This window comes from Myotis myotis, unplaced genomic scaffold (assembly GCF_014108235.1).
Source record: "Myotis myotis isolate mMyoMyo1 unplaced genomic scaffold, mMyoMyo1.p scaffold_m19_p_15, whole genome shotgun sequence".
NCBI classification, from domain to species: domain Eukaryota; kingdom Metazoa; phylum Chordata; class Mammalia; order Chiroptera; family Vespertilionidae; genus Myotis; species Myotis myotis.
This window is the reverse complement of record NW_023416319.1, coordinates 23,763,564-23,778,448: the sequence shown is the minus strand read 5'-3', so window position 1 is coordinate 23,778,448 and position 14,885 is coordinate 23,763,564. Positions and strand designations below refer to the sequence as shown.

The 14,885-nt window shown below is 36.4% G+C and overlaps 1 protein-coding gene across 6 annotated transcripts in view; it reads left to right on the top strand.

Moving 5' to 3' along the window:
• Positions 1 to 6,373, top strand: part of BTAF1 (B-TFIID TATA-box binding protein associated factor 1) — a 113,671-nt gene extending 107,298 nt beyond the window's left edge. For 3 of the 6 annotated variants that reach the window (XM_036336614.1, XM_036336616.1, XM_036336615.1), the window contains 4 exons: positions 746 to 957; positions 2,464 to 2,623; positions 2,968 to 3,138; positions 4,755 to 4,898. In XM_036336614.1, coding sequence (XP_036192507.1) covers positions 746 to 957; positions 2,464 to 2,623; positions 2,968 to 3,138; positions 4,755 to 4,898 — 687 coding nt within the window. Of the gene's footprint in view, positions 1 to 745; positions 958 to 2,463; positions 2,624 to 2,967; positions 3,139 to 4,754 lie in introns of those variants that run through there. The other 3 variants (XM_036336612.1, XM_036336617.1, XM_036336618.1) reach the window with 3 other exon arrangements.
• The last annotated feature ends 8,512 nt before the right edge of the window (positions 6,374 to 14,885 follow it).

Below are 14,885 nucleotides of genomic sequence, written 5' to 3'. Positions count from 1 at the left end.
CTAATCTCTCGTTTTAGAGTGCCTCTTGTCACACTGAAGTGTCTGGAATTAAGAAATTTAGGAACTCTGCAACTTAGGCCCAGATTATTCCTGGCTATTCTTATGGAGAGCTGTTCTAGAACCCTTTTTTTTTTAGATATTCAGAGTAAAGGTTCTATCTCAGGAGAGAACTAGCTTGCTTTTTTTTAAAATATGTCTGTTCTCTGAAGTAGAGGAAGAATCTTATTTGCATTTTAAAAATATGGCAATAGAAGTAAAGAAATATGTTTATTAGCAGATAATAGTGCCAGAAATATCTAATATTGCTAGAGCCAGAATTTTAAAATTTCAGTAGAATGGAATGAACTGAAACTCCAAGTGACAATTAAAGGTGATAAGCACAGTCAATTTTTAAAAGAAAAACACTTAAATATAGATTCTGTCAGACTTGGCAAACATAGGGCAAAGTTGAATTTGATTTGATGGTAAGTTCACTACAAACCTACTGTATGAATTAGTTGCCAGTAAATAAAGCTAATATGATCTTGGTGGTTAAAGCAGTGTAATGGCCAAAATGAGGGCATCATAGTTTCATTGTATTTTATATCAGTTAGACCAAATTTTGAGTATCATTTATAATTTGGGGCCATTATTTATTATAACCATAATAAATAATCTAGGAACCATTTTATATGAGGTATAGCTTGAAAAACTATTGGTTGCCTACTTTTATTGAATGCTTGTGTAACAACTGATATTTTTCTAGTTGCTGTTGGATTGCGGTTTGGGAAATGGCAGCACTTCAGAGAGTGGCACAGAGTCTGTTGTGGCCCAGCACAGGATCCTGATCTTCTGTCAGCTGAAAAGCATGCTTGATATAGTAGAACATGATCTTCTCAAGCCTCACTTACCCTCTGTCACTTACCTGAGATTAGATGGAAGCATACCTCCTGGTCAGAGGCATGCCATTGTTTCACGGTAAGTGGCTTCTAAAACGCCTATAAATCATGGCCATAGTCAGTGTATTATTTCTTACATAGGAGTTTGCCTCATGAAGTATTTTCTTTAAAAATATAGAACTAAAAAACAAATTAGAGAAAAAAAATATTTTTCTAAAAACCAAAAAAAATAGAACTACAGAAATACCATTGAATAAATAGTTTGTTTAGCTAAAAAAGTGTGGCTTTATTAGGATAGCACTTTGAAGGGTATGAAAGAGAATTAAGGCATCAACAAAAAATAGAGATAACATTTTACCTCACCTTTTTGGGGAAAGTTGGGGTGGAAAGAAGCAAAAATGTGGCTTAGCTGAGATCTGTATCTTCATCTCTGTGCCTCTGCTCAGAACAAGTTGGATGCTGGCCCAGCTAGGAAGCAAAATCAATGAATGCAGTGTTTCCTAAGTGTGGCCTGCACCCGCTACTTTAGAAATCATAGATTCCTAGGTTCTGTCCCAGACTTGTAACTTTAAGAGTAAGCATTTTTAAAAAGCACCCTCAAGAGATTGTTAAACATGATACAGTTAGAAACCCATGATCAAGCTTTGGAGACAGACCCAGGTTTGACTCCTGACTGCTATTTAGGCAGTGTTCTCTTGGGCATGATTATCTTCCACAGAGCTTGAGTTTCCCTAAAATAAGGACAAATGATAATATCTTCATAGAGCTGTAATAACATTGAAGTAACATAATGCATATAAAGCACAAAGCCCCATTGCTTGAATCGTAGTGAAATCTAATAAATGGGAGCTTGGTAATAATGTTAGTTTTTCTTTTTCCTTGAAGTTATAGTGCAAGAAATTTGTGCATAGGTAGGGTCCCTAGGCCTGGTGGGCAATCAGGGCCGACCTGAGCCTTCCTTTGTTCTGCGTCGCCCCTGGTGGTCAGCACACATCATAGCAAGCAATTGAACTCCTGAGGGGACACTTTGCATATTAGCCTTTTATATATATAGATGCTAGGACCAGTACAATAGCAGCAACCCTCAATACCCTTACCCTCTACCTTCCCCAACTGATCTAGCCTTTCCCCCATTATCTTCTGTTTCTCTACATTAAAGGTTGATAGTTGAGTTTTGCCTTAATTAGAATTAGTGTTTAGTTACATTTTTTCAATTTAGTCTTTATCTGATACTCTAAAATATAATCCAGTTGGACTTATTTCTGTTTGTAAAGTTTCTGACTTCCATTCTTTCTACTACTAAAGATGTTATGTACAGGGTGGGGCAAAAGTAGGTTTATAGTCAGAGTATGTGAAACCATTTATTCTTGTATTATTTTCATACAAACTGTAAGCCTACTTTTGCCCTACCCTAAATACTAAAAGAGAATAGTTTGATCTCAAGTGGTCACAGAAGTGTCTATATTATGGAGTTGTAAAGAAGTGTTCTCATTTGTGTTCTTAATTTTTATTAAGTAGTCTAATTTTTGTTATATGGGTACATTAGAAATGTACTAATTTTATTTTAAAATATCTATACTTTTAGGTTTAACAATGATCCATCCATTGATGTTCTCTTACTTACAACTCACGTTGGTGGCCTGGGGCTTAACTTAACAGGCGCTGACACAGTGGTATTTGTGGAGCACGATTGGAATCCCATGCGCGATCTACAAGCCATGGACCGGGCCCATCGCATTGGGCAGGTAAAGAGTCACCACTCACAGGTGTTAACTTGTGAACTGGGAAAAACACTTCTCAAAAAAGACAGGAATTGGTTTAAGTTTCTACACCTGATACTAACAAATGTTTGACCTTAGGCCAGTAGCTTAATTCTGTGGCACCACTTCCTCATGCATTAAATGAGGTAGCTTAGGCTAAGAAAACTGGGACTCTATCTACCCATCACTAATATTCTGTGCAAACATTTTAAACTCTTGGGGCCAGATAACCCCACCATAATTAGATAGTAGTTAAATATGCAAGCCCTTGACTTGGTTTACCTCAAACCAATCAGTTTATTTGTGCTTAACTTCTTTTTCTTACTCAGAAACGTGTGGTGAATGTGTACCGATTGATAACCAGAGGAACATTGGAGGAGAAAATAATGGGTTTGCAGAAATTCAAGATGAACATAGCGAATACAGTTATTAGCCAAGAGAATTCTAGTTTGCAGAGTATGGGAACAGATCAACTTCTCGATCTATTCACACTTGATAAGGTAAAGAACTTAACACAATTTGCTTTTTTTTGTTGTTAATAGGATATTTTTTCCATTGATTTTTTTTTAGAGAGAGGAAAGGGGGCGGGGGGGGACATCGATGTGAGAGAGACACACTGATTGATTGGTTGCCGTCTGCAACCGAGATACTTACCCTTTACTGGAATCGAACCTGTGACCCTTCAGTCCGCGAGCCAGTGCTCTAACCACTGAGAAAACCAGTTAGGGCCAATTTTCCCTATCTTTAATGCATGCACAGACTTCCTAGGGTTGCTTGGTAAAAGTATTGAAGGAACTAGCAAAAGGCATTCACTTTAGTATCAATAGTATCAACTAGACAATTTTTTGAGGAAATTTTTGACGTCCAGATAAAACTCTCCAGGATTCTTGGGGATGTTTGAAGTTTTGATTAATGTCTCCAGTGTCTTGCCCCAAGATTTCTTTCCTTAGTCCTTTCCTGCTAACAGACATCTGTCACTGCAGTCAGCTAAACCTGGGTCTGTGTTTCTTGCCCTGTTTCTTGGTGATCTTAGGCAAGTTAATTTCTTTGAGGTTCCACACCCTTCGGAGAATAACAATGCCTATATTATTACATGGTTATGAAGTTAATATATGTAAGCACTTAGAAAGGGTATCTAGTATAGATTCTCAGTACATAGTAGCCATTATTGTTATTATGGGTGATGGAACTAATATCCATAATCAAAGGATGCACCATCTGGAAATACTGGTCAATCTAATGTAAAACTAATATGGCTGGAGTTATAGTCCTGCCTAGGTTTAGAAAGTCAGCTGTACAACCAGTATAAATTATAGTGAGTATTGGCCTTAGATAATGTAATTAAGCTAGCTGTAATAACAGAATTGTAATATCCAAATCTGAGAGAAAGTAGTTCCACTGTACTGTGTGGTTCAGCCATATTTAAATATTATGTCTGGTTCTGGGTGCTGCATTTTAAACAGTAAGTCCCCAAAAGATTACCAGAATGGAAGAAGGTTCTTTAATCATATCATATAAGGTAAGGTTAAAAACAAGACATGTGTAACCTAGAAAAAGGAAAGCTGAAAGAAATATGGAATCCTGCCTTCAAATAACTTTTATGTGTGACTTTTAGCAAGGAGAACTGGACTTGGGGATGTTCCAGGGAAGCAAGAACTATTGCTCTAAAGGATCCTATTGGGACAGTTGGGAAGATTTGAATATGGACTATATTAAATCATTTTGTATTAAATTTTCTTAATTTGATCTTTGTATTTCAGTTATGTTAAGAGGATGTCCTTGTTCTATCTAGGGATAAAGGGGCATAATATCTACAACTTCCTCTTGAATGGTTTGGGTCAAAAGCTGGTTATTTAACTATATGTCTGGGAGAGAGAATGACAAAGCCATTGTGACACAATTAACTGTCCTGTGTAATGTTCTTATAATTCTGTAATCTTAAAATGACAAATTAGGCCTGTGGGAAAATAGAATAAGCTATCTAATGAGATGAACTTACCATCACTTGAACTATTTTTTAACTCTGTTGAATAAGAGCAATGTTAGAAACAAGTATGGTATTTTAAAGAAAAATCTAATTTTTGAATTAATGATCTTTCTGCCAATTTTTCTTAAGGAGGGCAAAGCAGAAAAAGCTGACACCTCTACTTCTGGAAAAGCAAGTATGAAATCAATTCTCGAAAACCTGAGTGATCTTTGGGATCAAGAGCAATATGACTCAGAGTACAGCCTGGAAAATTTTATGCATTCTCTCAAGTAACTATCAAATATTGTTAATGCAATTGCTGCTAGTTCGGTTACATTTCTGCTGATATTCAGCAAATTTCAAAGTTTATGGTGAACTTTTAGCTCAGTGTGTAAATAGATCTGAAGAATATTCAGCATAATGCTGGCTCTTGTTTCACTGGGGGGAACAAGTTATTCTCAAATATTTGCACTGTATTAAATTTAAATGTTAATGTGAAATGGTATAAATTTTACATGCTGAATAGCTGCAGAGCAGAGGAACCAAACCAGGTTTACATGTGCTACCATGAGGTGTTCTTACTGGGAACGAGCCTCCTATTTTACATAGACACTTTGTACAGAATAAATATCCAAAAGTACTTTAGTGTTCATGTACATTTTTTCGTTTAAATAGAACTTGTTTTTAAAAACAGGGCTTTTTTTCATAAAAGCCTCAATGAGCCATAATTTTAAAAATAATGACTATGCTATTGGTCACTTTTAGAATATGAAAATCTTAGACAATGAATTGAACCATGCCCTTGGTGAAACCTTTGTATATTTAATGCCGATGCATAGTGTTTTTCAAATCTTTAACGTCATTTTGTCACCTTTTAAAATATATCAACTATTCTAAATACAGGTAATGGGCTATTTAAGGCTGTCATAATAACATCCTATTAAGAGGGTGTTTGTTTTTAATTTATCTAATGGCTAGAATATAGCCAATTCAGAGAACATACGTACACAATAGGTTTCAATCATATATATATATATAATATATTTTTTGTAACTATGAACATATACAGTTTTCCAGAAGTAAATTTTACACTCTTTAGAATTCTAAAACCTATGGTGATAAGACTGTTTATTGAAGTAATGCATGACTAAAGCATAAAAAGAATTCCTTTCTATACATAGACATACATACATACCTATATGCACAAAAATACACCTGTCCTGCATCTGAAAAGGTGCTTGGTATTGGTACTAAAATCATGTAGTTATACTGGGCAGCAATAATAACTGGCCTGAAGTTGATTAGTGTTAGAAAAGTGATCTCACTGGTGAGGGTGGATATATGTATATAGATGTGCATTTATGTGTATGTATATAACTTTATAAATTTCACACATAAATTAATAATGCCTATGTGCATATATATATGTATGGGAAATATTTGTATATACATGTACAGGTAATAAACATCCCCAAGGTTTGTGGCTGGTTATACACATAGGCATCGGTTAAAAAACCATCAGACCTCAGCTGTAAAATAACTGTTCTGTTAAAAATCATTACTTATATTGTTCTGCAGCTTTTACACATGGACATTTGTCACATTTCAGTAGCTTTGACAACCATACTGTAACATTAAACCTAGCATTCCACAAGAGTAATAAATAAGATTGAAACTGTAATATATATGCAACTATGTGTATTATTTGTACAAAATGATTATTTAAAAAAAGCAAAAGAATAAAATGATTAGTTCATACATACAAATAATTAAATGATTCATTGTTTAGAATTTACATTCAAATTGCAAAAAATCAAAAGGAAACTATATAAGACACCCATTGTACATAGCACTGGGTAACTGAGCCAGTATATACCTGAGTTGAATTTTTTTTAATTAAGTATTTATATGCTATTTCCATAAGCCAACTATTGAGCATAGCTCAGAGTAATTGATATTTTTCTAAGACTATGTAAGGAGCAATATATCATTAAAGAAATAGGAAGATAATTCACAACATAAATGTTGAAGTTGTTTCCAAATTGGAAGGGCAAAGCTGAAGTCAGATGTGTAGGCAGTTTAAATTTTTTTTAAATATACTTTTTATTGATTTCAGAGAGGAAGGGAGATAAAAACATCATTGATGACAGAATCATGAATCAGCCATCTCCGACACGCCCCACAGTGGGGATCAAGCCCGCAACCCAGACATGTGCCCCAACTGGGAACCAAACTGCAATCTCCTGGTTCATAGGTTGATCTTACCACTGAGCCACTCTGGCTGGACAAGGCAGTTTAAATTTTAAAAGAGTAGGATATTTCTAGTAGCACAGGCAGAATAATGATAACAGTGATTGCCTCTAAGGGTCAAAGGTAAGAGGAAGACTTAGTGTGACTATAACATTAGAGCCGCCCTAGCTGATTTGGGTCAGTGGATAGAGCATCGGCCTGCAGACTGAAGGGTCCCGGGTTCAATTATGGTCAAGGGCACATGCCCAGGTTGCGGGCTTGATTCTCTAGTAAGGGGCGTGCAGAGGCAGCTAATCAATGATTCTCATCATTGATGTTTCTATCTCTCTCTCCCTCTCCCTTCCTCTCTGAAATAAATTAAAATATATTTAAAAAATAATAATACCCTTGCCCTGGCAGTATGGCTCAGTTGGTTAGAGCATTGTCCTATATATACCAAAAAGTGGCGGGTTCTATTCCAGTCAGGTCACATACCTAGGTTGTGGGTTTGAACCCTGTGCGGGAGGCAGCTGATTGAAGTTTCTCTCTCTCCCCATCTCACTTCCTCTCTGTAAACTCAATTAAATATTTTAAACAAAATTTTAAAATAACCTTTTGAGTTACACAAAATTAAATCTCATTCCAGCTTTCTAAATAAAGAAAAACACAAACAGGTAAGAATTAAGTATTCTCAATTAACTGACCGACTAGGAGTCAGTAGTGCAGCCTAAGAATAATGGCTACATGAGGAGAATTGGAGTGAGTGAACTGAGCAGTGAATAATAGTAAAAGAAATTTACAGCTGTTAATTTTGTGGCTATGATAATGATATGGTAATGTTTCTTAAACTGTGTTTTGTTCTTAAACAAAACAAGCATGGGAGAATGTTAATTTTTTAAAAAATACATTTTTATTGATTTTTAGAGATAAGGAGAAAGAGAGATAGAAACATCAGTAATGAGAGAGAATCATTGATTGGCTGCCTCCTGCACGCCCCACACTGGTGGTCAAGCCTGCAGTCTGGGCATGTTCCCTGACTGAGTTGAACCGTGACCTCTTGGTTCATAGGTTGACGCTCAACCACTGAGCCATGCTAGCTGGGCAAGAATGTTAATATTTTAAGCTGGGTTTGGGTTCATGGATATCCATTGTACTTTTCTCTCCCCTTTTTTATTATAGAAAATGTCAGTTAAAAATAATTCAGAGGTTATCAGTTATGTGTTTCCTATAGGAAAAGCAGTTTTTAGAACTAAAAATGTTAAAATTTGGGGTTCTGTGTATAATTTTTGTTATATGAACATATCCATAAATATTTGTCAAAAAAGATTCTAGTGTTTCAACAGGAGCTTATTGTAACAAGGGTGAAAGTCTCTGATGCTGGACTGATTGACCCAGAATAGTATAATTTTATTCCTTTAGATGATTATATAAGCTTATTCAAAAATAAATACTTCAGTGAAGCTGTTTGAGAATGTGACCACTTAATAGTTTCCCCAATTTTGCCTCTAGAAGTAGAATGGAAATTATATAAAAGTAGTAAGCATTCTACCACATCTGTTCCAAAAGATCCCAATACAATCGTCTCTCTCGTTAAAAAAAACACCTCAATTTTTCAGAATCTATGCTGGCGTCAGTGAGCTGTAAAGTGAAATTGATTGCTGAAAAATCTATTATCAAGTGCCAGAGCACTCAATGTAAAAAACAACAACAAAAACTTAAGTTATGCCAATTAATAGAAAATGTTTATTTACTATTTACACAAATCAGTACCAGTCATTATCGCTTAGGAGACAGAAACTGCCCCCAATTCAAAAAAAGGTTCTTAGTCTGATAAATTCCCTCAAGCCAATGAAGTTCTATTGAAGAATATAGGGGCTGAGATCCTATTATCTGTGTAGGGACAAAAGACTGGGTTTCAGGTTTACAGGATAAAATGGAACTATGACTTAATCCCCTCCATAAAGTCACAAAGAGCTAATGTATTCAAACACGACTAGCAAAACTATCCAGGAGCCCAGAAATAAAGTTTTCCATGAGAAGTCAGAATCCCAGGTCTGCACCACTAAGTTTAAGGTCTGGGTCCAGGCTGAGTGTATACTGTGAAACCACAAATCAAAAAAACAACAAAATCAACTCTGGGACTCTAGCAGAAGTAAATACATATAGATAGATTCTGGTAGAATTCCACAGGGGGAAAGGTTCTAAGATTAAATGTACATATACATACTACCTAGAGGAAGAAAAGTCAGCAGATGCAAATAAGAGGGCTAGTTCATTAACTGCAAATTAGAATAATCTGAAAAACCATAAAATGATTAAGATAATTCAATATAAAAATAAAACATTAAAAATTAGGCAAATTTGAAAAGATCTAAAAATGAAAAAGTTACTGGAATTGGAAATGTGATAGTTATCAAATGCAGATTAGACACAGCTGAAGAGAATTTGTGAACTGGGAGATTAATTTTACAAAATTAACCTACAATGAGATACAGAGATGTATTGATAGAAAATAGGAAAGAATAGGCAGAAATCACGGGAGATGGAATGGTAGCATCTCATATACACTTAATAGGTCCAGAAGGGAAGGGAGATCACATAACACCTTTGAGTTAATGTGGGGTTTTTTTTTGCACACTCCTGCATCTAATCTATCAGCAAGTTCTACCATCTCCAGCTGATCTTTTCTCCATCTCTACTGCTACAGCTATAGTTCCCACCACGATCTTAACTCCTGCTTGCCAAATCCTTCGGTGACTTCCTATTACGCTCAGTCTGACCCTGAACTCTTTACCATGGTCTACAAGTCCTACACGTTCTGGCCACTGTCCATTTCTGTGACTTTCTCTTGTGATATCTCATCATATTTACCCCAGTTCAGTCAGTCTGTCCTCCTGCTTATACCTCAACATAAAACCAAATGTGTTTCCATCTTGATTTGGGTTCTGGCATAGCTGGGTGAATGGTGTCATGGGGAGATACGAAAGCCTGAAGAGGGAGCAAACTTGGGAGGGGAAGGTAGAAAATGAAGAATATATTTTGGCCATTAAATTTGAGATTCCTATTACATATCAAAGTAGAAATGTTGAGTAAACAGGTAGATGTGGAAGTCTAGAGCTCAAAATGAAAGGGCACAAGTAGAGATACAAATTTGGAAGGTATGGGACTGAATAAGATCTCCTGAGGGGTTATGTATATAATAAAATACTATACAGCAGTGAAAAGTGAGTAATAAAAATGGGTACGTCTCAAAAACAAGGGTGAGTCAAAAAAATAAAATGTATAGTTTGAGTCCATTTATAAAGATTAAAAACAGACAAAACCAAAACACTTTAAGGATATACAGATACATGGTCATTCACATTTGGAAAGTAGAAAACTAAGGGACAGTCATGTGCACAACATTTATTGATCATTTCCTACTCTGCCAGACACAACGAGAGAAGCTCATAAACCAGCTGGGAGAAGGATACTGAAGCCAACAGCTGACTTAGTTACATTAATTTTGGAAAAAGCCTTCAAGACAAAAAGCATTATTTGCAATAAAGAGTGGTATCTCAATTATAAGAAATTTAGTTAACCAGGAAGTATAGCAACTCCAAGTTAAATATACCTCAAAACAAAAACAGACAAAACCAAAAAAATGGACAAGTCCAAGATCACAGTGAGATTTTAACACACCTCTTTTCATTAGAATAACCAGACCAGAAAAAAAAGCACAACATGATGTAGGTGATTTTAATAATAAAATTATCATGTTGTGCTTTTTTTCTGGTCTGGTTATTGACATGTATATATAGACATAATTGACATGTATATATAGACCTATCCAACAACTGCAGAATACAGTCTTTGGAGGCTTACATGGAACATTAACCCAGACTTACCATATGTTGAGCCATAATGCAAATCCTGGCAAATTTTAGAAATTAAAAATACATATATAATATCTTGGTTCTCCACTCCTATTCAAGATGTAGGGTTGGCATCGAGAGAGAGAAAAAAATATATGTGCAGTCCTTCCAGTGCAATAAAGCAACAATAGGAAAGCATATAGCATAGAAAATAAGAAAACTTTTTCCTTATAATGATTGTAGAAAATTCCAGAGAATCTACAAAAAAAACTACTAGCCCTAGCCGGCTTGGCTCAGTGGATAAAGCATCGGCCGGCAGACTAAAGGGTCCCAGGTTCGATTCCAGCTAAGGGCACATGCCTGGGTTGCGGGCTCCATCTCCAGTGTGGGGTGTGCAGGAGGCCGCCGATCAATGATTCTCATTATTGATGTTTCTATCTCTCTCTTTCTCCATTCCTCCCTGAAATCAATAAAGAAATATATTTTTAAAAAAATTTTTTACTAGAAGTGAATTGAGCAATTTCACAGGACACAAGGTCAATATAAAAAAAAATTGTATTTCGCCCATTATATATCTATGGTTTGGCCCAGTAGATAGAGCATCAGCCTGCAGAATGAAGGGTCCTGGGTTCCATTCCGGTCAAGGGCACATGCCCAGGTTGTGGCCTTGGTCCCCAGGAGGGGGTGGGCAGGAGGCAGCCAATCAATGATTCTCTTTCATCAATGTTTCTATCCCTCCCTCTCCCTTTCTCTCTGAAATCAATAAAAATATATTTTTTAAAAATCTGTATTTCTCTCCATGAGAGCAATAAAAAAAAATGGATATTAAAATTTTTAAACATGCTTTTTATGACAGCAACAAAACCTATGAAAATACATAGGTATACATCTTACAAGTTATGTAAAAGGTCTGTGTGCTGAAAACTACAATATGCTTATGAAAGAAACCAAAATGAAGAGATTCATCATGTTCATGGATTGAAAACTCAATATTAAGATTTCTGTTTTCCCTAAATAGATTTGAAGATGCAATTCCAATCAAATTCCAAAAGGATATTTTGTAGAAATCAATAAACTTTCTAAAATTTATGTGGGAAGGCAAAGGAACCGGAATAAAAATCAACTATGAAAAAGGAGCAGTTGGAAGAGTTACATTGCCAGGTTTCAAAGCTCATTATAAGCATACAGTGATCAAGAGAGTGTAGTACTGGCATAGAGACAGGTCCGAGGAACAGAATTGATTACCTACAAATGTACTGACACTTATATAGTCAATAGGTTTTCTACAAAAGATGCAAAGGTGATTCAATGGAGAAAGGATAATCTTTTCAAATGGGTGTCCACAGGCTTAAAAAAAACAACCTCCAAACTTACCTCATACTTTATGCAAAGTTTAAGTCAAAATTAGTCATAGACATATTTGGTAAACAAATCTGTATAAGTAACATCAGAGAAAATTTTTGTGATATTGGGTTGGGCAAAGATTTCTTAGATAATGATACCAAAAGCATGTATGATCCATTAACAAAATGATAAACTGTACTTTAAAAAAAAATAAGAGCTTTCACTATTTGAAAGATACTTTAGAAAGAATGAAGAGCCAAAAAGTGAGAGAAAATATTTCCAAATCACATATCTGACAAAAGGCTTCTATCTTAAACATACAAAGAACTCCTAAAACGCAGTAAACAACCCAATTTAAAAAACAAGCTAAAGGTTTAAACAGACATCACTAAAGAGGATATACAGAAGGCTAATAAGCACATGCAAAGATGTTCAACATCTTTTCTAGTAGTTGTGTAGTGGTGTATCACTACCATTACACACGAGAATGGCTCCAAATTTTAAAAACTGACAATACAAACTGCTGACAGAGATGCAGAGCAACTGGAACTCTCATACACTGCTGTTTGGAATTCAAAATGGTACAGCCACTTTGGAAAACAATTTGGCATTTTCCTATAAAGGTAAACATAAACTTACCAGATGATCTACCAATCCAACATGTCCATGTACAAATTTGTACACGTTTACAGCAACATTATTCATAATAGGCAAAGAATACGAACAACTCAAATGTCCATTTACTTGACAAATGGCTAAACAAAATGTGGCACAGTAGTCCCCCCTAACCTGCAGTTTCAGTTACCCATAGTCCAAAAATATTAAATGAAAAGTTTTAGAAATACAATTGCTCAGTTTTAAGTTGTATACCATTCTGGGTGGTGTGATGAACACTCATGCCCTCTCACTCGGTCCCGCCTGGTACCTGAATCATTCCTTTTCCATCCTATCCATGCTGTATACACTACCCACCCATCAGTCACTTCACGGCAGTCTTGGATATCAGATCGACTGTCGCTATTGCAGAGCTTCTGTTCAAGTAACCCGTATGTTACTTAATAATGGCCCCAAAGCCATTCACATAACTTTTATAACAGTATATGATTTGTAATTGTCCTATTTTATTATTATTGTTACTCTTCATTAATATGCCTAATTTATAAATTAAACTTTATCATAGGTATGTATGTACAGAAAAAAACATACTATATATACTCTCCATGGTTTCAGGCTTCCATGGGAGGTCGTGGAATGTATCCCCATGGACAAACGAGGATTGTCTGTCTATGCAGTGGAATAATATTTGGCCATGAAAATGAATAAGGTACTGAAACATGCTACAACATGATGAACCTTGAAAACATTATGCTAAGTGAAATCAGTCACAGAAGACCACATAGTATATGAATCCATTCATATGAAACATTCAGAACAGGGAAATCTATAGAGACAGAAAATTCATGGTTGCTTTAGGGAAAGGATACAAACTTCTTTGTGAAGTAATCAAAATGTTCTGAAATTGACTGGTGATGGTTGCATATATTTCTGAATATGTTAAAAATGAATGACTCGTATGTACCCTTAAAATGGGTAAATTGTATGGTATATGAATTATCTATCTAAATATAAAAGGCTAAGTGACCATCCGACGGGTCACTTGACACACACTGACCACCAGGGGGCAGATGCTCAGGAGCTGCCTAGCTGTGGTGACTTGGCAGTGGCAGTTCTCGGGTGATGCACCCTGGAACCAGAGAGGAGGGAGCCCGATTCCAGGGTGCATCACCCAAGAACCACCCTGTCGCAATCCAGGACTCCTCAAAGGATGTTGGAGAGCCGGTTTCAGCCCAATCCCCGCAGGCCAGGCTGAGGGACCCCACCTGCTGGAAGGACCCTACTCACTCCACAGATGCCCTTCGAGCTGCCACCCCAGGTGTGTGTCCAGCCCATCTCGCCCAGTCCCGCCCCGCCAGCTACCTTCTAATTAATTTCCTTTCAATGTGCATGAATCCATGCACCGGGGCACTAGTATCTCAATAAATTTGTTAAGAGTTTCTAGACAGCCATGACCGGTCTGGCTCAGTGGGTAGAGCGTCAGCCTGCAGACTGAAGGGTTCCAGGTTAGAGTCTGGTCAAGGGCATGTACCTTGGTTGCAGGCACATCCCCAGTAGGGGGCGTGCAGGAGGCAGCTGATCGATGTTTCTAACTCTATCTCTTTCCCTTTCTCTCTGTGAAAAATCAATAAAATATATTTTTTTAAAAAAGAAAAAGAGCCGAAACCGGTTTGGCTCAGTGGATAGAGCTTCCGCCTCCGGACTGAAAGGTCCCAGGTTCGATTCCGGTCAAGGGCATGTACCTGGGTTGCGGGCACATCCCCAGTAGGAGATGTGCAGGAGGCAGCTGATCGATGTTTCTCTATCATCAATGTTTCTAACTCTCTATCTCTCTCCCTTCCTCTCTGTAAAAACTCAATAAAATATATATATAAAAAAAATTTAAAAGTAAAGAAAAAGAAAAAGAAAGGAAGACTATGAAAAGGAATAAGTCAAGGTAAAAGTAAAACCTTTTACTTTCTTTATTCTTAGTTGATCTAATAGATAAGTCTTTGAAATACTAGTGACAATGTATTTGGTGATTATAACATATATAAGTGAAATGATGGAAAGAATTGGAAATCCTTTATTATAAGATGTCTGCACTACCCAGGAAGCACAGTACAGTGTCATTTGAAAGTGGAATTAGAAAATGACTTCCAGTCAAGATGGCAAAGTAGGTAAATGCTGTGCCCACTTCACAGATAAAAAAAAATGCTAAGGGAGTTCATCACCACCAAGCCAGCAATGCAAGAAATGC